Below are 21,259 nucleotides of genomic sequence, written 5' to 3'. Positions count from 1 at the left end.
TAATATTTCACTAACCCTCAGCGTTTCATTCAGAGATGTACTCGAGATAAAAAGCAATAATCTGAGCCTGATGGATGGCCCAGGCAGAGCCGCGGGCCAGCGCTGTGTGCACAAACTGCAGCGGAACGATAAAACCAACATGGAGCAGGTGTGTTTGGTTAAGATGCACTTGTCAAGTGGGGTGACGAGCATGTCTGTGTTCATTCAGCCGAACCCTCTTATCTGCACCTCCATGTCCCACTCAAGAGACAAAAGGCACTTGGCCATGTTTGTATGATTTACCTCTCCTCATGTAGCTGCGCCCGCACACACATGAAGCCGTTCCTCACAGGCTGGGCTTATTTATACTCTTTTATTACTGTCTGTCTGAGAAACATACAAGAGCATCTCAATAAATTAGAATATTGCTGAAAAGTTGATTTATTTCAGTAATCCGGTTTGGAAAGTGAACATCATATATTCTATGGGTTCATTACATACAGAGTGATATATCTGAGATGAAGATTAACTAGTTACATTTACTCAGTTACATTTACCGGAGTAACTTTTTTGCAAATGTACTTTTACTTGAGTAAGTTTATAATGAAATATAGCTACTGAAGTGAGATTTATGGACAGTCTTTAGAAATATTTCCCCCCCTGATTTTATTGTTTACATGAATTATTTTCAAGATTTCCACATATCTTTGTATTTTGGTCCATCTGTTGATGTAACTTTTGAATATTAGCATTTTTAATGATCAGCCACTGTGTGCTTGAGTCACCATTTTACTAAATACTTTTTTACTCTTGAGTAATTCCTTGGACAGCTACTTTTTACTTTTGCTTGAGTAATTTTATTATGAAGTATCTCTACTCTTACTTGAATAAAATTTCTGGATTTTCTACTGACCAAATGAAAAACAAACATGTTTTAACCAGACTTTCACCAGACTCACGCCTGCATTTTTGTTAAAGTTTCAGAAGTTTTATATTGAAAAAACTTGATTTCATAAAATCTTTTGCCTGATTTTGTTTTTTGTTATTTATATGAAGCCTATATAATACTCCATCTTCCTGGCAAAATGAATTTTGAGGTTTTATTAGCTGTAAAGAATATTTAAAAAAATGCTAATAAATACTCATGATGTCTTATTAGGGCCATGTAGACAGCAAAAAAAAAAAAGATTTCTGCCAAAAATCTCAGAAATTTTCTAGAAAATTCTTGGACATTTCTGAGTTTGAAATGATGAAATATTACTAGAAAAAAAGGAAACAATAAGATTAATCTCAGAAATTTTCTAGCAAAAAATATGGAAATTTCTGACTGTCAAAAGTTGAAAATGTGCTTGAGAAAATGAACTTTGAGATTAAGCTCTGATATTTCCTAGAAAAAAACTGGAAATTTCTAAGTCCAAAGTCAAAAATATCTTACTTTTGAATCTAAACTTTTTTCCAAAAGTTGAATATAGTCTAAATAAATTTATTTTTGCAACCTAAAAATGTTCTTGTTTTTCTAGGAAATCTCTGAGTTTCATCTAAACATTTCTGATTTATTTTGGCAGAATTTTTTCCATTATTTATTTTATTACAATGGCCGCCGTCGTATTCTTCATTTGTGTTTTATAAAAAATAGAATAAAATGTTAAAGACAATTCAGCTACTAAAATAGGTGACTTTTAGTACAGTAGAATTTTAACAAAACTAAAGCATTATGTTGTAAAGTATTTATTTTTAAGCTAAATAACCCGTTTAGCCGACTGACCTTTTCACCGGCATGAAAAGGAAGTGACGTCATATTAGGAAGTGAAGCCCGTCTCTGTCCCGACAGCAATGCGCTGCTCCTGCTACAACAACAACTGACATTTGCGGCCTGCTGAGCCGCAGAGTGCAGCGGGTTAATGTATCTGCGGACAGGTCGTGTGTGCGCTGAAGCCCCGGATGTGTGTGTGGAGTCGGCGGAAATGACCCTGAGGTAAGCGGCTTGCTGTTGGGCTGAGGGCGGCTGTGATGCTCGGTTCTTATTAGCAATAAGCTAACGTTACCCTGCTGCTGCCCAACTACGATAAATCTGGGTTAAACTTCGTAATTTTGGGATTTGTAAGTTACTTTCATATGTTTTACTATCGCAGGAGTTTGTTTAAAAAGCTTTGTTGAGACAGTTGTCTTTTAAAGGGAGAGTACTCAGTTAAAGGGATTATCCTGTTTATGTCAGTTATTCGGCTACAAAACGGCTGTAATTCATTCATGTTTCATTGTAACTCGCAGTGTTATTTGGCAGGAGTTCTCAAGCTTCGGAGTAAAATCCTAAAAATCTGGATGAAAGGAAAGATTCATAATAGTGAGGAGAAAATCCCTTTTATTGAAGAGATTTATGCAACTTCAACTGAAATGAGTTAGCAGAAATGACAGTAAATCGTAATGAAGTATCTCATTTATTTAAAAGTAATAACCAGTTGAATAAATTAGAATTCCTAAGTAAGGATCATTATTTATTCAGAACTGAACTTGAAGGCGGTGTGTCATCACAACAAATGAGACTAAAGGTACTTAGAAAACAATCCCAGCCTATATCAGAATTTCATAATTAAAAATGTAAATGTAATTGAAAAACAATGAAATAGCATTGTTGTAAAAAGTATATAATTTTACGCCCTGATGGCTTGATTAATGTTTCTTTGTAATAACTTACATGTGGTAATAACCTCGCCCCAGAGATTAACAGTCAGATGATCTCAAAGCACAAGTCAGAACAACAAAACGGAGAAGTTAAATATCATTTAGATCTTTATGTTTCTCATTTATAGGACACCAGATTTGGAAGAATAGTCCAACAATTGATCAGAATCAAAACTACACTGCCCAGCCTTTTTTTTTTTATTGTTTTCATTTCTTCATCCTTAGATGTATCAATCTATCAGACATTTATATATAAAAAAACATGCCAGTTTCGATCAGTTCTGATCAGAAATCAGTTAATATTCCTTCACTTAGTTTCTGTTTTCTCATTATTGTACATTTCCTTATGTTGATGAATAACTGATTATTGACAGTTTTTCTCTATTGGATTTGTGTCGTAACCAATGAAGTTTGTGCTTAATTAACACACATTTTGTTTTGTAGCTCAAATTGTCTTATGTGTGACATCATCAAAATTAAAATGGAAAAACCTTTTTGTTATGTATAAAGTATCAACAAACACCATATTCTTTGGTTTGAGTTTGGTAAATATCAGAATATTTTATGTATAAACTATGATAATCTCATAATCCCTTTCAGTCCAGTTCAAAGCTGCTGTCTCTGTCAAGAATAATAGCATTTTGGATGGTCAGTATTTGTAAGATATGATTGACAGAAGTTTAGAAAAACTTGTCTATTTTTAGGATTAAATATTTGCTACTGCTATAAAGTAATTACATTTTTGAAGGTTTTAATTTTTTTTAAATCTGAATTTTCTTTTCACCAGTGAAATAAAAAATTACCATCATTTTTGATGAGCCTGTATATTTTTTAAAATGTTTTATTTTTTTTGCAGCTTGTATTTATTTCAACTTTATTCAGACTAACCGACAAAAGGAATGATAGAAATAAATCCTATTTGTTTTTAGTTATGTCATTTGTGTTGTATATAAGGAAAAAAATGGTTTGAAATCAAATTTAGCATAAAAAAACAAGAGATTTTAAGCCATGTCGCCCAGCCTTATTAATGACTCCTTGCATCCTTATTGTTTACATCCGGAAATTTCAGTCTTTTGCAAAATTCTGGAGGGCAAAAAGACGATTCTTTTGCATGCCATCCTATCAGAGCCGTTGGGGAGAACAATCCCGTTAATTAAATGAAACCTGAGATGTAGGTATTATTAATTTAGTGCACTGCCCCACAGCAAAAGAAAAAATAACGCAGAAAAACCATTAAATAACAAATCAGTGCCACTTGTATTCTTCTTTTTTTCCTCCTTCTGTGTGTCGGCTATGCTACGCACAGACTTGTTGCCATAGCAACTGACAACAACGTCGCTAACTTATCAGGATTCAACACCAAAAGACACTCAAACATTTTCCACACAAAAAACAGAACATTCAGTCTGTTACAGTTTTATGTTGTCAGGCTTGATGTTTATTTTGTGACTATTAAGAAGTGATTGCTGTGGTAGATTAGCTAGCGCTGCTATTAGCTAAGCTAACACTGAGGTGATTGATTAGCTAATTTAAACACCTGCTCTACTAATGATCTACCAGAGTTGGTGTTTAGGTCACCTTTTTAATTTTTTTTTTTACTGAACCAAAACTCACTGAATTCCACATCATATCTACGGTAAGGTTGTCATAGTCAAGCTAGCACAGCTGAACTACTTCTCTCTCCCTTGTTATTTTTTTCTTAATTAAAACTTTTTCCTTACCTTCTCTCGTTGTTGTAGTGTTAGCAAAAAGCACTGCATCCCTTTTTCTTTTATATATCAGGCATACATTTAAGATTTAATGCGTTTTTTTTTTTTGACAATTTAATAGCTAAAACCAATGCTAGTCATCGGCCTGCAGCTTTTTGCCTCCAGCAGCGAGTTGGGGGTGGGATCTTACCCGCATGATGTTATGCTGCTTTGGTTTTATACATTGCAGCCTTAGAAGTTTTTTAATTTGGCTAAAATAATTAACAGACCTGTTAGGTGATGTTTTCCTGAGTCATGTTTTGGATCTGGGAAATGTTCTGATGCTGCTCCGCTTCTGTCTGTTGCAGATGACTCAGCAGTGGCTTGGACATCGATGATTCAACAGAAGATGAGGCGTGCTCTGTTTGTCCGACTCGTCATCGCTTGTTACCATAGCTACATAAACCACACTGACATGGACACTGCACTATAGTAAATCATGCTGTTTGCAAACTGAAGTCACTAAAATACGTTTTTGTCTAAATTATTATCATTACTATTATTTTGAATGGGTTTTTGCTAGTTTTCTGTGATAAAATGTCCCTGGCTGAGCAGTCTCAGAAGTGGTTTCCAACCCATGTCCAAGCCACCGTTCTTCAGGCGTCCGGTTTACAGCCCAAAGGCAAAAATGGCACCAACGACGCCTACACCATCATCCAGCTGGGGAAGGAGAAGTACTCCACGTCGGTGGCGGAGAAGACGGCCGACCCCGTCTGGAGGGAGGAGGCGTCCTTCGAGCTGCCCGGTCTGCTTCTGGAGGGGAACCCTGAAGTGTACGTGCTGTCGCTCACAGTGATGCACCGCTCCTTAGTGGGGATGGACAAATTCCTGGGCCAGAAGACCATCAACCTCAACGAAATGTTTGATAACAAGCAACGAAAGAAAACCGAGTGAGTACGGCCTCTGGTGTTGAAATGTTCGCTTCTCTCTAGCTGCTGGAGGATTCAGGCGAAACTAAGTGGTACAAGACTGTTTTAAACGATCAGTACCAGAATCAACTCAACGGTACCGTCTGGGGTCGTCTTGTCTTCTGTAGCCCCAGAGAACCAGCTTAAAAAAATTACAGGCTATTTCTACTTTTTGAGCACAGTTTGTAAAAATGTATAAAACCCTTAAGGAGGTGGTATTTTGTGTTTTCCAGGCACATAGTGCCATTTTACAGCTAATGTTACCTTCAGGTGTTATAAAACTGCTATTGGCCATTTGCAGCTACCTTACTTCATCACTTGAGGCGCCATGATGGATGTATTGAAAAGAGCGACTGAAATTGTTTTCCAGTTCATCCAGAATAGATGAAGCTAAAGAAAACCCTATGTTGTGTTTATTTATTGTTTAAATGGAAGAGTCGACAGTCTACCTTGCTAAAAATAGAAAGCAATGAGTTAATTAGACTGTAAGAAGCGGCTCCGCCTTGCGCTGCTGGAGCTGCAGAGATTCCATCCTTTCTATCAGCCATCCCAGAAGTTTTGCTCTTGACTCATCCTGAGTCCAAACGGAGCTGGAAGATGTCAAAGGAAGCTGGGAGAAGATGGGCTGCTTATTCGAACGGTTCTCTAAAAACAAAGCAGTAAAATCTTCATTAAAATACGTTGGGTTAGGGCTCGAGCCTCTAAAGTTAATCAGTCGGGTTGGGTCAGATTTAATGGACTCGGTCCGATCTAAACTTCAGTGCAGATTTTTTGTCTAGGTGTGAACCTGGAGGACGTTGTGAAGCTGATTAATTTAATCGTTCTGTCAGTGGTTTTTATCACTGCGGAGAAAAAGTTTGATAAGTCCATCTGCTTCATTAATGTGTGATGATCTGGATTGTTTGTTGAACTTTGAATATTAATTAACCTACATAAAAACTAAATGTAACAGAAAAACCCATGTCAATATCATGTAGAGATTGACAGATAAAAATAGAATATGACGGAATATTTTTGACGCCGTCAGTCAAAATGACGGACAGAAAAGTCTCTGCTTGAATCTCCTCCTAATTCCTGGTTTCTGATGTTTTTAGTTGATTTTATCTTGAGAGGAAACGTGCCGATGTTTCTCCTCCAGTCACAAGGCCTCAGCCTGAACTAAATCAGTTTTTGAGTCACATTTGCCGCATGTGTTGGAGCTATTTCAGATTTCCCCGCCTGCTTTATTCCGTCCTTTAATAAGTTCATGACCCCGCTTCTTTTCACCATGTGGCATAAACACTGCCACTTTGCCTTTTATATTCGTCACACACTTGTTTTACAGCTTCGTCTTATTTTGAACATCTGTTTAAAGTCGTTTATAGCTCAGCATGTTTTTAACAGCAGTTGGTGGTTTTAACTTCTGTTCCACCTCTCTGACAGTTGATTGCCCATTGTTTAGAGATTATATGTCGCCTAATAAGTGACAGTTGTCAGTGAGTCACTTGGAGGCCCAATTGAAACAAGCGGAGCTGGACAAACATGTTTAGGTAGTCACTCCCAGCGGAGCCATTTTTTTGTTTTTGTGTGAAAAAATGCAGCCGTGTTTGTTCTCTGCAGCCTGAAGCGCCGCCGTTTGTTTCAGCTTTCTGAGTCAGTGAAGGTCCTCTGGGTTTTTCTGCTGCCGTTTGAGAAACACTTTGACTCGCAGGTCAAAACCTGAAAGATTTCTGTTTCTTAAACCTTTTTTAGTTGCCTTATAGTTTTATGTTCTGTACAAAAGCAAAACAGTTTAACAACTGATGTTTTGATGCAGATTCTGTTTCTGTTTCTTTCTTTGTTTCTGTCTTTTTTCTTTCAACCTTTCTTGTTTATCTTTTTATCTCTTTTTGTCTCTTCCTTTCTTTTCATAAATTTTTTTCTGACTTTTTCTTTCTCTTTTTTTCTTATCTGTAACTTCCTTTCTTTCTTCATTCCTTTCTGTATTTCTTTTGATCTTTACATCTTTTTCTCTGTGTTTGTCTTTGTTTCTGTATCTTTTTGCTCTTATTTCTTTTAACTGTTTCGTTTTTCTTTATCCTGTTATTAATCTATTTCTTTATCTCTTTCTTTCTTTATGGAGAAACTGCGGTTCTACTCTGATTCCCTCCAGGATGTTAGCGCTAGTGTAGCGTGTTTGTTTTGCTTGTATTTACCCAGAATGCCCTGCGCTGTAGTCCACTTCCTGCTTTTGGAACGGTCTCCGATCCGCTTGGCGTTCACATATGCAAACCGGAGTTCATTTCAACCAAACCCAAACTGAGGTCTTTAGGCGGATCAGAGTTCAGTTCTTTGGTCCAAATGAACCGGACTTTCTAAACAAATCCAACTTCTCAAGGAAATTTTGAATTTAAACAAAGTTTAATCCAACAGATAGGTCCAGCATTAACGTCTTCAGGGCAGAACTTGATGGGTTAATCTGTGCTCACCCAACCAGAGGATGAAGGTCTGACATCATCTTCCTCGCTCTGCGGGACTGGATCTGGTGTTAATTAGATCACCGCCTGTCCCATCATGGAAAGGCATTAGCACACTTCCTCCCCGTCCGTCAGTAGCCAGAATCACGATATGTTACAATCAGCGTTCCTGGCTGGTATTTATTTAGGTGTCTGCAGTGATGCACCTCCAGGCTCTGCAGCTTTTCAGCAGCGGTTCTGTAATGATCCCCGTCGGTTCCACGGCTCCACACAGCAGGCCTGTGTTCGGCACAGCCGCCTCGGACCCGACACGCTGAGGAGGAAAAACGCGGTTTGGTATCCGTTAATTATCGCACACCTGTGTTTGTGACGAGTTTGGAGATCTGAGACCCTGAGGCGGTGGCAGCAGCATGCTGTGGGTGGGAACCAAACCCAGTCAGGGTTCTAATAGTTCTTGGGTTTATTATAGGCTAGTTGGTGCCACTTTACAATGATTCTTCCCTCATTATAAAGTGACTGAATTAGTCAAATAAAAGGTCACAACTAAATAAAACTAAATGGTACAACAAGGCTCCCCTTATGGATGACTAGTAGTTTATAGATATGTTATTCATTTACATATAAACACTTTATAAATCATTAATAACTATTTATTATACATTAATTAAGGCTTAGAAGAAAACAATAAGCTGAAAATTATATTTACAAATGCTTCTTGTGAAATGTTTTGTATAACAACTCTAGATAAGATATATAGGTGAACAGTAGATTTAGCCTCCTCACCCTTAATTAATGTATAATAAACAGTTATTAATGATTTATAAAGTGTTTATATGTAAATGAATAATATATCTATAAACTATTAGTCATCCATAAGGGGAGCCTTGTTGTACCATTTAGTTGTGACCTTTTATTTGTCTAATTCAGTCAGTTTTAATTAGTTTTTGGAGTGTGTTTGCAGGTAATTATTAGTTAAATATTGTTTAGATTTAGCCCATCAGACCGTCAGTTCCTGAAACTACACACACACATACTGATCTACCCGGACCAAGTTAAAAAACATCTCTTAGGATCGGCGGATGGTTTAAAAAGGAATTTAATTATTTGTTTTAATTTATTTCTAAAATGGTAGGAAATAAGCTTTGGTACTTAAATTGAAAACCTGCATAATGTGCCAATTTTTTAAAATTTGATTATCAAAATTATCGATTACTTAAATAATCTTGTAGACTTGATACAGAAAAATGACTCTTCTTCTTTGAAACGAGTTAAAAGGCCTTTTGTGATTAATTTATCTCTTTACGCCTTCAAGATTTTTAGTTTTTCTTGCTCTAAGAAAAGCCTGGAAATATTAAACTGTGAAACTATTGAATATTGAGGATTAACTCACATTTTTCTCACTTTTTTTCATCCCAACGTTGTACCCAGGACTGCAATATTGCACACATTTAAACTGCGATGACATTTGCGGCTTTAAATATTATCTCTACTGTAAAATGTGACACATTCATGTAGAAAACAGACAGAAAACCTTTCTAAACGGCGGTTTGGTCCTGAGGCGTGCTAATGAACAAGGATACGTCTCATTAGCATGGATGAACTCCTGTGCTGCCCTGTCATGTGGCTTTGCAGTTTCCCACTTGCTTGTCGTTGCATTTCTGAACAAAGGCCAGATTTGTGCAAATGCCACACTTTTTCCCCTCCTAGTGAAGGGAAAAAAATCCCATTATTTCCAGTTGAAAAAGCAGAAGGGTTAAACAAATAGGAGCCTGGAATGGCCTTTTATTATTCTTCAGGAGGCTATTTCTTCTGTTCGAATTTCAAAGAATAATGTTTATCCTTTTAAAAGATAAATGGTGCCTCTCGGTTGTGTCAAAAAAAAAAACTTGAAGTGATTTAACCTTTTGGATTATTCAGCTCAAATTAGGCTTTTCATTTGTGTCTATTAAGGAGCAGGGGAAGCATATTATTTCATTTATTGTTGTTTGGTCGCATAAAGACTTGTACCACATTCTTATTTTGTCTGCACGTCTCCCTGAATTATGTGTGATCAACTGAAAGGATTTGTTGTTGGAGCTGCAGTGCGTTAATCCCGCGCCTTTTCTGTAAATTCTGTCACTGAATTTGCTGAGCTTAAGCTTCTCGCTCTCCGACTGCAGCTGGTTCTCCTTGGAGTCCAAGCCGGGGAAGAAGAAGAAGGACCGGGGTCGGATCGAGGTCAGCATCCAGTTCATGAGGAACAACATGACGGCCAGCATGTTCGACCTCTCCATGAAGGAGAAGCCGCGCTCGCCCTTCTCCAAGCTGAAGAACAAGGTGAAAGGTCGCAAAAACGACGGCGGGGGCGTCTATGGCGACACGTCTTCGGCCATCTTGCCCCGCTCTGCCGTGTGCGACGCGGAGCCGAGCGGCCGGCCGGCGGAGACGAAGCCGGAGACGAAGGTGAAGCGGTCTCTGCTGTCCGGGGGCCAGAAGCTGTCAGCGGCCCACTCCATGTCCGACCTCATCGGGAACCACTTCCGACCCAAACTGGACTCCATGAACTCCATCGAAGAGAGCGGTGAGCAGCCTGAGGTCAACACTGACATGCTAACATATCTGGAAAATTACATTTACATCATGTTAGCAGTACTTTGCATTTGGAAAACAACCAATCCTGAAGCACCATTCATTTATCTGCCTGCTGATTGGCTGAAATGAGCCTGTAGATCAGGGGTCCCCAAACGTTTTCCTGTGAGGGCCACATAACTTTTCCCTTCTCTGGTGGCGGCCGGAGTCAGTTTGTAACAGAAAAAGGGTGACGGTTGCAGGAGTGCCTAAATGTTCTCCAGAAAGCACAACCAAATAACCCTCTCTGGGTTCTTCACAGAATAAATCCAGGAAGGATTATAGTCCGTATTTTCCGGACTATAAGCCACAACCCCAAAGTTTTTTTTTTAAAACAACCCAGTAAACATACACATATAAGCCGCAGATATCTCTGCCGCTCCAGGTTTTCCACAGCGATGCAGCAGCAAAGGGGGGTGGACAGCCAACATTTGAGTCATAACAGGTCAATTGAATATCACATTTATTGCGGTTGAAAAAGAAAAAGTTGCCAAGTTTAGATTTAACTGAACTGATTACGGAAGTTTCCGAACGGAAACTGTAACGGTAAAAGTGCCGATCCTTTGTGTTGCTACTAGCATGTGCTAAATGGGAATGGGCGCCGCCTTCTTCTTCTTCTTCTTCTGCTGCTGCTGCTGCTGCTTCTTCTTCTGCTTCTTCTTCTTCTCTATATTTCAACGGCAGCTTGCATCAATTATTGTTGCACTACTGCCATCTATTGGATCCTAATACCTCAAATTCTCATAATAATCCCAGTATCATTTTAAAAAATGAAAAATCTTCTTTTTCCTCTCAATGCTGTTTAACTGATCAACAACATTCTCAAATTTTAAAACCTAATTCCATTTTAATGGGCGCTTTCTTCTTTTATTTCCAATTTTGACTTCCAGTGATTCACTTCCTGCTAAAGAGCCCCCTGGTGGTTGAAGAAAAATCCACATATAAACGGCCTATAGTCCGGAAAATACGGTATATAAAAAGAAATCTAAATGCTCTCTGGTATTGTTCAGGGGGCCGGACCAAATGTGGAGGCGGGCCGGATCCGGCCCGCGGGCCGTAGTTTGGGGACCACTGCTGTAGATGTTAGGTTCTGCGATGGATGGATGAATGAATGAATGATTACACTTCATTGATCCCTAAGGGGAAATTGCTACTCTATCCAAGATGTTAATTATTAATAATACATATATAACCTTTTAATATAAATTAAAATATAGTGTGATGTAAATTACTTGCATCACACTATAATTCAGTGTAATGTAAGTAATTTAACTACGACTGAATATAAATACAATCTACCAAGCATCTATAAATGAATCCAGAAAAATTACATTTGGTTCTCAGAGTTGGACATTGTAAAGTCTGAAGGCTAAAGGCAAAACTGATTTTTTTAGTTATTTAGCTTTTGAGCTATTAAATATGCAGTTATGTGTGTTTTTAGAGGGTCTCTGTGGTCTAATAGTTCATTTTATTTATGAAGCGCCAATTCACAACAGATTTCATCCTTATGTGCTTCTTTTGTAAAGTGTTTATATAAAAATTTCTCTTTGTTAATTTCAGTTAAGTACTTATAGAAATTTTAATGTGTTAAACATTTTAACACAATTAATCACTTGTCTTTTATTTCATACAAAGCTCCGGAGCCGGAACCTTTGTATTGTGTTTCTTGTACGGCTGTAAATCTGACGGACGAGAAACATCCGCTAACACAGCGCCTTCATTTCTAAAGGAGGATTTTTTTAACAGGTTTCATGAAAACTTAATGAGTGTAAATGCATTTTGTACCAAAATAAAAACGATAAATATCTTTGTTGTTGCGCTCATACGCTTAATCAATTATTTAGCAACAAAAGGTTTTTTTTTAAATGGGAAATGTTAATTATTTTTAATTAAACTATGATTAATTTCAAGCCCTGTCAAAAAATGTAATCAAGTACCACCACTAAAATATATTTTTTCTACATAAAATGTAACAAATCTATTGTAAAATTCAAGAACAGCACAGAAAAAATGGCAAATTTGTTACTAAAGACCTACAAAGGAACGGTTGCAATAACCTTGTAGCCTAAATGTGGACTCATTGATGTTCTGAGGCACCTTTTGATTCACACCTGTTCAGTACACAGGTGGCCATTTTAGCTACCGTTTCCATTATGCATTTCCTCCAGTATCAATAACTTTACAAAATCTAGAACAAGAAACTCAACATTTATCCAGAACTACTGAGAAACGGGTTGGAGGCTGGGAAACGTAACTGTGAAGGCCTTTGGGTTCGGGGTCCAACATCTGGACCGGGCTGAAAAATCTCCCACAACCTTTCAGGAGGACGTGTTCCAGTCTAATGAAACCAAACTGGAACTTCTTGGGCCACCTTTTCACAACACACCTTGGGCCCAAAAACAGAGAGAACGACCCGACCCGAGTGAAAGATGCTTCATGTGGGACAAACATCCAAACATGGAGGGATCCATGAGAGGAATGCAGAGCTTTGGAACGGCATTGGCTGATCGGGAAGGAGATTTCCTCACAATCTGGTCGCTTTGGAGAACATCTGCAGGAAAAATGTGGGAAACTAGCAGCAAACACTGAGTTATGAACATGAATCAAAAGGTGCGTCAGCATAGTTTAGGGTCGTAGAGACGGGATGATAATTATGGGTTGAAAAAGGGTTAATAACTATTTAAATTTGCTTACATCAGCAAAACTTGGCATTATAACAGAGGCTTAAACGATTGAGATCTTCTTTATGGACAGCTGCGTTTAACACAGGGCTGAAACCAACAGTTATTTTAGTAATTGGTAAATTTATTGATTTTTTTCCCCAGACAATCAGATTAAAAAATTACATTCTACATATTTTCTTTTAACCATCTTGTAAAAGAAAGTCATATTTAAACATTAAAAATAAATTAAAAGATGCAAATGAACAAAAAATTCAATGAAAAAATAAACATTTTATTGTCTAAAATGCAACATAGCATTCCTTTAGTAAATATAATCAATTAATTACATTTGATCCAATTAATCGTTTCAGCCCTACACTTACACTTCTTTTACATTAGAAATGCATCTAAAGATGCAAATCAACAAATCAATTCCTTTTTAAATAAGAAAGTATTTTACCTAAATTAGTTATTGATTATTTCAATAATCAATGATTGATGATTAATCTGAATAATTATTTCAGCCCAGTACTTACACCTTTCTTGCATGTTATAAATACATCTAAAAATGAAAATAAACAATTACATTTCTTTGCCTAAAATGCAACAACATAGCATTCCTTTAGTACATCTGAACAATAATCAGTTAATCCGATTAATCATTTCAGCATTAGTTTATTATTAAACTGTGCTGTTTAAAAAGTTACTGTTTTACTGCAGCTGGCCTCTCAGCACAGTGAAGCAGCAGCAGCAGCAGTTTGAGTTTTCTAACGAGGCTCTTTGTCCCGTTTATCGCAGCAGCGGCTTGAAGTTGTTTTTCCTCCTCTTGCAGGAAGTACAGGTGGCCCTCACCGGCGTTCCCAGAGCGAGGTGCCTGGATACCAGGACGGAGAAGCACACAGTGACCCTTTCACTGATATCAGTGACACGCTGCCACAGAAGTATGCCACGCTCCCACGCAACCGCAACCCGTTTGAGGGCGAGCGGGGGCAGCAGCCGTGGGAGCGGGCGGAGCGGAGGGAGAAAAAGGAGAAGGTCAGCCTGCTGGAACGTGTGACGGGGAAGAAGGAGGGCCGCAGGGCCGGCAACGGGGGCCGGTCGGGGAGCTCTGGAGACCTGCGCTCTCCCAACCCGTTCAGCGCCGACGCCGCGGCCGACACCAACCCGTTCAGCTTCGGCTACAAAACCAGGTAGTTGGGCTTCGTCAGAGAGTTGTGGTTTATCTGAGAGGAAGGTGTCATTAGCGGCTCTTTAGAGTAGCAAAGCCCTTTGAGCCGCAGTAATGAGATCCTCTGCTGAGATACAGCGCCCAATTAACCACTTATCTCCGCTGGTCCATCGTCTTCTGCTGCCAGGCGCGCCCGCGCCGGTCACAGCTGTGTACAAACCGCACAGATGTTTAATTACTTCATCTAAGAAGCCTTCTGGCGCGGCTCGATTTTATTGATTTGATCACATTTTTGAAGATTTAGGTTTTGGGAAATCTGGATTTTTGTTTTTCTACCATTGAACTCCTTTGGTTTCCACAGTTCATGTTGAAGTCAGCAAACACAGGGAGGCACGGGAGAGGATCACACTGAAAAAAATGAAATGTTGAGCAACCTGTGAAGCTATACCTTGGTATAAGTTTTACAAATAATCGTTAATGCTCAGAAGAAATACTTAATCTTTTATCACATTTGTATTAAATTGTTGCCAATAGCAGGACGTTGAAACAATTGTGCACAATTATGGAGAAGGATTGTATTTTAAATCAAGAGCAAAACGAATAAAAACAAACAATATGTTACTCAAACAAATCTGAAAACAAAAACAACTTTAGTAATGAGACCTTTCAGTTTCAGTTCAGTAAACAAACAAAAACCCAAAATGTTCAAAAGGTAGAGTCCATAATCTATTGACTATTTTTTGGATTATCTAATTAATAATTGAACAACAAAAGGTGCTTCAGGTTCTAGTTGGAACATATTTACAGACAAAAAATATTTTTCATCTGAAAAGAATCAAAATGTTTATATGAATTGTACAGTTTTAGGTTAAATGCTGCTCCAAATATGTTATTTCTGTTAGTTGATTAATAAACTGCAGTTATTAAAAACAACAACAGAAAATGTTTTTCCCATTTGATAATTAATGTTCCTCTGTTATTTCAGTGACAACAAGCAGAGGGGAAGCGAGGACGGCCTCTTTGGGCAGAAGAAGAAGAAGGACATTTTCGGCAAGAAAAACGTAAGAACAACAACTTCTTCACCGGTTTCCAGTGACATTATTGCAAAAATGTCAGCTTCACCTGACAGCGGCTGTCATAAATGATCCCAGTAAATGAGAACTCTGAGTTTCGCTCAGCGCCGCAGCAGCAGCAGCTGACACGGATCAGCAAGGCCTCCGAACGCTCAGCCGCGCCATTCGGCTAATTAGCAGCTGCACCCGTCGGTCAGCGCGTCCGATCGGATCGTCATTGGAAGTGGTGTTAAATTTCAGGGCCGGGCGGTCATTTTCATTCTCTAATTGCACCATTTTTGTTGTGACAGTGAATGGGAATGACGTGTGTATCTCTTTAAATAGTTACTACATTTGAAGCTCAAGCTAGTTCTCTGGTTTTAAAGTGTCTAGCAGGAAATAACAGAGTACTACACAGCAGAAGAGTTGGGTTAAGGGTTGTGGGGGGGCAGTAGCTAAAGTGATGCCTAAATGAGAAGGAGAATGCTGATAATGGCTTTCCTCACCTTGCTTTGTGGGTGTTGAGGGCTGTCGGTATCCACACATGCGTCCCCCGTGCGTACCGCTTCGCCTTCCAGAAATGGCAGCTCCCATTTCCTCTGCTTCAAGGCCCTAATTAACCACACACAGGATGGGAGAGGGGGGGCAGTGAGAGATTTCAAAGAGCTCAGCGTTTAGATTCTCAAAGCTGAGCTCATTAGAAACTGTAATGACACAACTGGAGAATGCCAAGTGTGCGCCTTATCTCCTCCTCACTACTGATCGGAGGGAAAAACGGCCATCATTACTTCGCCAGTTCATGGTCATTCCCAGGCCTTTTGTCAGCAGCCAGATTATTACGCTGTGCATGCGTTAAAAAAAAAAACGATGTTCTCCGTCTCTACTGACTTCAACACTGCAAAAAGGCAAAACTTTAACAAGTATGTTTATTCTACTTCGAGTGTAAATATCTTACTACTCCTGAAATAACTGAAAAGTAACTTTTCTTCAAGAAATATGAGCTTGTTTTCACTAAATAATTTATTAATATTGATTATTTATAACTAGTTACCAGCAGAGATGCAGCGATCTAATATTAATATCTGTATTGGTCACGATATTGCAGTAAATTCTAGATTGTGTATCGATTCAGTCTAATTCTACTCCCGGTTCTCTGATTGACGTCATTCTTTATCATTTAATTTACATTATATTTAAAACTCTTTATTGCACTTTAAGATACTGTGTGTAACAGTATCTGACGTCTTCTGTTCTCAAAACCTTCCTCATTTAATCTCAGCGGCAGATATTTAATTTTGGTCGGCATGGCAACGCGGCAGCATTGTTTCTGCTGTTGGAGGCGATAAGACACAGGTGAGCGGTCTGGCTCCAGGTCGCTCTGTGCGCTGCCTTTGCGTAGCGTTGGGGAGTGGAGGCTGATAACCGAGGTATTTAAACAGGGCGGAGGTTTTCGCTGCTCCGTCCGTCTGTGGGAGGAAGCCCAGCGCCGAGGCGATAAAGTAGTCCCTCATTAAAAACCATCACGCCAGACCATGATCTGCTTCCCTCAACATTTCATTGGCTGTTTATTAACCAGAATTTTAACAGTCTGGCTGCGTTTATCTCCTCATGGAGGCTTCATGTAGTTTTGACAGAAGTTTCTCTGAAAACTCTGGTCAGTCTGATTTGATTCCTTTAGAAACACAAAACATTTTGAAACGTGTCTGACATTAAATCCATTGACTCAAGTCTGATGTCTGCATCCATCACTCAGAAAGGCTACGACATAAACCCGCTCATTACAGAACAAAAGTTTTCTAAACTGAAACTCTGCAGATTCAGTTTGCTGCTTATTATGGCCCAATTTTTAAAAACCATAAAATGTTATTGAGGATTTACAGAAGACCTTTCTACAGTTGGATGGATGGATGGATGGATGGATGGATGGATGGATGGATTGATTTGCCAGGCCGGTAGATGGATTGGTTGATGGATGGGTAGAACAGACCTGAGCGTTTCGTCTTGGCTCTGGTCTGACAGACATTTTGAACTTTTAGTTGTAATCGTGTAGAACCATTTTTCAAACTCATTTCTTTTCCTTCAGGTGGCGCCACCAGACACGGCAGCCAACTACAGCAACCTGACCTTTGACGAGGTCGTCCAGGAACTCATCAAGCAGAAGGAAGTGGTCCGGAAGAAAGACGCGCACATCCGGGAGCTGGAAGACTACATCGACAACCTGCTGGTCCGCGTCATGGAGGAGACGCCTAGCATCCTACGGACTCCCTACGTGCCCAAAAAGAAGGCCGGTAAACTCTCAAAAAAGAAGAACTAAAAGAAACACTAGATGAAAAGTCACTAATAAATGTTCAGAAGGAGGTCAGGGGTCAAGGGTAGATCAAATTCAAGCAGCTTTACTTTAACTTCCTGTTTTAATTTAAAGGTCGGGGTTGCTTTTAATATTTGTTGCTTTACTGAAAGACAAACGATTCATTGATGTTTCAAGTCAAGACGTTATCTTGAGCAGGTTTTGGTCTGGATTATTTTAAGCTCTGTCGTAATTTATTGCACATACACTTGCCATAATCGGCCGCAATGCTTCCAGACTTGTTTACCGGACGCGTTAGCTGCAGTTACGTTACAAATTAAGCTGTTTACAATCGATTTCAGACATTTTAGACCGGCAGCTCTGTCCTCTACAGATATTCCTAGACTGACTGGAAGATGTTTTCCCAAGAACATATTCATGTTTTTAATGTTATGAGTTGGAGGGGTTAAAACTTTACTTACTATAAGTGCAATATAATCACTACGAAAACATGTTGCTTTACAACCTGCTGGTATTTCTCTTGTTTACATTTGAATCGTATGTTTGAGTTAAACTCGCCTCTTCCTGTTGATCTGATTGGTCGTTTCCTTCAAAGCTCTGCTGATGATTGTATTAATGGTACACAAGTGGCTCTATGCTGCACATATCTTTATTTATGCTGCACAATCCTTTATTTATTAGTGTTTTATAGCTCATATGAATGTTACTTTAATTGGTGAGACGTACTGTTAGTGCAAATCAAATATCATTTTTCCCAAGGTGTTCAAAATGAAGTGTTCTCTAAAAACGTCGTGACAGAAAAGATGTTGTTGGTTGCATCTTTATGATCACTCCTGATTTTGAAATGTTTGCTTCACTTTCTGGAAGTTGGTTTCTAAAACGGAGATCATCCAGAACTTCTGTAAGATAAACTGAAGTTACAAACTGATTGCTTAGTCGGTGAGATAAAGATTTTGCTTTCCAATTAAAACAGGACACAGGGCGATGATTCTTGTAAGAGTAACTTTTTTACTTCCGATACGATACCGATATTGGAGCTTTGAATTTCAGCTGATACCGATATTGATCCAAAGCAGCACAAATCACACATATAGGGTTCAAACTGGTGCTTGAAATTCATGGAAGTGCTTGAATTTCTATTCTGTGTTGTCAGGGTTTGGAAAGTCCTTGATTTCTTTTGTAAAATTCTTCAAAGTCTTCGGTCTGGTGCTGAAGTTATTCAAACTCCCCTGTTTTGTAATAAACATTGCTTACAGTTGAAACCAGATATTCAAAGATAATTAAATGACAGATACACATTTTTCCTCGATGTCTGAAGTTAAATCAGACTAAACTTCTGTTGTTTTAGGTTAGTTAGAGTCATCAAAATTATTTCTATTTGCTAAATGCCAGAAAACTTAGCAAGAGCATTTTCTTTCCCAGGTGTATAGGGTGTGTGTGAGACATTTCAAACATAAAATTTTGTTTCTTTTTATTTTACCTTGACCCCACGGTAGGGTGTAGAATACTAGGACTTTCACCATAACAGTTTTTTGGATGATAAATTGTCCCAGAAATATTGGTGTTTTTAGGCCTATTTCAGGTAACATAATGGTAATAACTGTATAATAACACCAGAAAACATTCTCAAAGATTATTAAACAAATATCTAGAATAAACAAAACAACTAATAAAATTAATTATGAAGTCTGTAAACAAAATTGCCCTTCAGTTTTGTTTACACAGAAAAGCGCCAGACTGAAGACTCTTATCACCCAATTTTTCATAGAAAGAGAGAAAAACGATAAATCATTTCAGTGGAAATGAGTGAATTCGTTTTAATTTATCATGCGATTTACTGATTTATTGTGAAAAGCCTAGTTTGGATAGAAATTCCTTTTCAGAGACTGTTAGGAACATGACTGTATGTAAGTGGCTGTTTTGAAGCAACTGATTGGATTGCTCTTTGCCAGCCACATGAAGTCACATGAGTGGGTTGATTAAGTGTGACAGCTATATAAACTTGTGTGGACAACAACGTTCCCACCAGAGTGAGAGACTTCCCTGATCATAAACCCTGTGAGCTAACAGAACTGTTAAACAACTAAAAAAGAGCATATTATTCAACTGAATTTGAATTCGTTTGCATTACCTGTGCCTATCAGTTTGATATGTAATCGATTGATTGACGCTGGGAGATACATGAACTCATAACCATGATGTATGGGAGCTAAAAGCTTTATATTTATCTAACTGACATGCAAATTAATGTTAACACTTGTTATTTCTTCTGCTTTAAACATTAAAACACAGCAAACTTCCAAAATCAGAGTGAATTATTCTGAAATCTGATTGCCAGTGTTGCAGGTGCATCTGGTCCTAATGGGTTAACTCTGCCTTTACTGCGCCTCCGTCTTAATCTGCTTTTTCTCTTAACATTCCTCAGACTTTTACACTTTGAGTCCTAACGGCTCATTTGTTCATAGTTCTTAAAGGTAGAAACACTTTTAGTTGTTATTTAGTTCAGATTTAAAACTGTTCATTCACATTTTGATGTTTTAGCAGCTTTTTACCTCTCTGATGCTAAATAACATGGTTTATGTTATTTAAAGCAACTCTTTTTAACTCTGTTTCTAATTGAGAAGTGTAAAATATTCGTCTGTTTAGCGAGTGAAGCTGATGACACGGACAGACATTTCATAATTTTTTTTAAGATGAGGGTCTCTGACAGATTTACATCTTTAATCGAAATGTTGAGTGCATCTCTCATTTTTATTTTACTAGTCATGTTTTTTTCATTTTAAACATTCAACAACCTTTTACTCTAAAACTGATCGGACCACTTCCACTCAGAGTTACTAGAGAAAATTATTGTTTTTGCTGGATGGAAAAGACTAAAAGCAGAACACATTCGACCCAAACGTTGAGAGGCTGTTTATTTTTATTTTATTAAGGTTAAGATCTTTTCCGACCTACAGAAACAACATTATTTTCTCCTTTATCATCAACACGTTAAAGCACGTTAAATTTTAAAACATTTTTATGTAAGTTCTTAAGCAAAATTTACTTGTAATACCTAAAACAAGCTTGTAAGAGTAACTGACTTAAACTGTCCAGCCTGTCTTTCTTTCTTTTCAGTATTTATAGAAAAGATTCACCTCATTTTACAATGTCTTTTTTATTTCATAATAGAAGATTCTGTTCTAAAATTTGAAAATATATATAAATGTTATGTTAATTTGTTTTGTAGGTACATATTTAGTAAATCGTCTTTTGCTGTTAGTTTTATTTTTTTTTTAGAAAAGCTGCCAACTCCTGGATTAGATGGACAGCTGAAGGGGTGTGAATACTTTGAGGTTTTTTTTTTTGTTTGTTTTTCTTGTACTTTCATCTATTTCTTGTTGGTTTAAAGTGAACTGGTTGAAATGTTGGACCTTTACACTGTCGGCACAGCAAAAACGCAAAACTTTACCTAGTATTTTTGATTTAGCTTCTAGTGTAAATATTTTAGTACACGTGAAATACAAGAAAACAAACTAACAAGTAACCTTTCAGCAAAACGTAGGAGTTTGTTTTAAGTCAATAATTCCTGAATATTGATTAAAAGTACTGATTAAACTGGCAGATTATTTCAGTTATAGCATTTAAGAATAATCTGCCAGTGGATCTAGAACTGTTGTTGCTAGGCAACGGACTGGGCTTGGCTGGTGTTGCCAGGTAACGGCACATGGCC

General features: G+C 38.1%; 1 protein-coding gene across 3 annotated transcripts in view; it reads left to right on the top strand.

Moving 5' to 3' along the window:
- The window catches only part of rab11fip2 (RAB11 family interacting protein 2 (class I)), a 38,170-nt gene extending 17,792 nt beyond the window's left edge, over nucleotides 1-20,378 (top strand). The window contains exons 2-8 of one of the 3 annotated variants that reach the window (XM_016679084.1): nucleotides 1,765-1,954; nucleotides 4,715-4,838; nucleotides 4,930-5,296; nucleotides 9,909-10,309; nucleotides 13,852-14,209; nucleotides 15,173-15,248; nucleotides 17,323-20,378. In XM_016679084.1, the coding sequence (XP_016534570.1) occupies nucleotides 4,944-5,296; nucleotides 9,909-10,309; nucleotides 13,852-14,209; nucleotides 15,173-15,248; nucleotides 17,323-17,553 (1,419 nt within the window). In that variant the 5' untranslated portion in view covers nucleotides 1,765-1,954; nucleotides 4,715-4,838; nucleotides 4,930-4,943 and the 3' untranslated portion in view covers nucleotides 17,554-20,378. Of the gene's footprint in view, nucleotides 1-1,764; nucleotides 1,955-1,976; nucleotides 2,080-4,714; nucleotides 5,297-9,908; nucleotides 10,310-13,851; nucleotides 14,210-15,172; nucleotides 15,249-17,322 lie in introns of those variants that run through there. The other 2 variants (XM_007566913.2, XM_016679085.1) reach the window with 2 other exon arrangements.
- Nucleotides 20,379-21,259: the final 881 nt, after the last annotated feature.

This window comes from Poecilia formosa, unplaced genomic scaffold (assembly GCF_000485575.1).
Source record: "Poecilia formosa unplaced genomic scaffold, Poecilia_formosa-5.1.2 Scaffold201, whole genome shotgun sequence".
In the NCBI taxonomy this organism is placed as follows: Eukaryota; Metazoa; Chordata; class Actinopteri; order Cyprinodontiformes; family Poeciliidae; genus Poecilia; species Poecilia formosa.
This window is presented reverse-complemented; position numbering and strand designations above follow the sequence as displayed.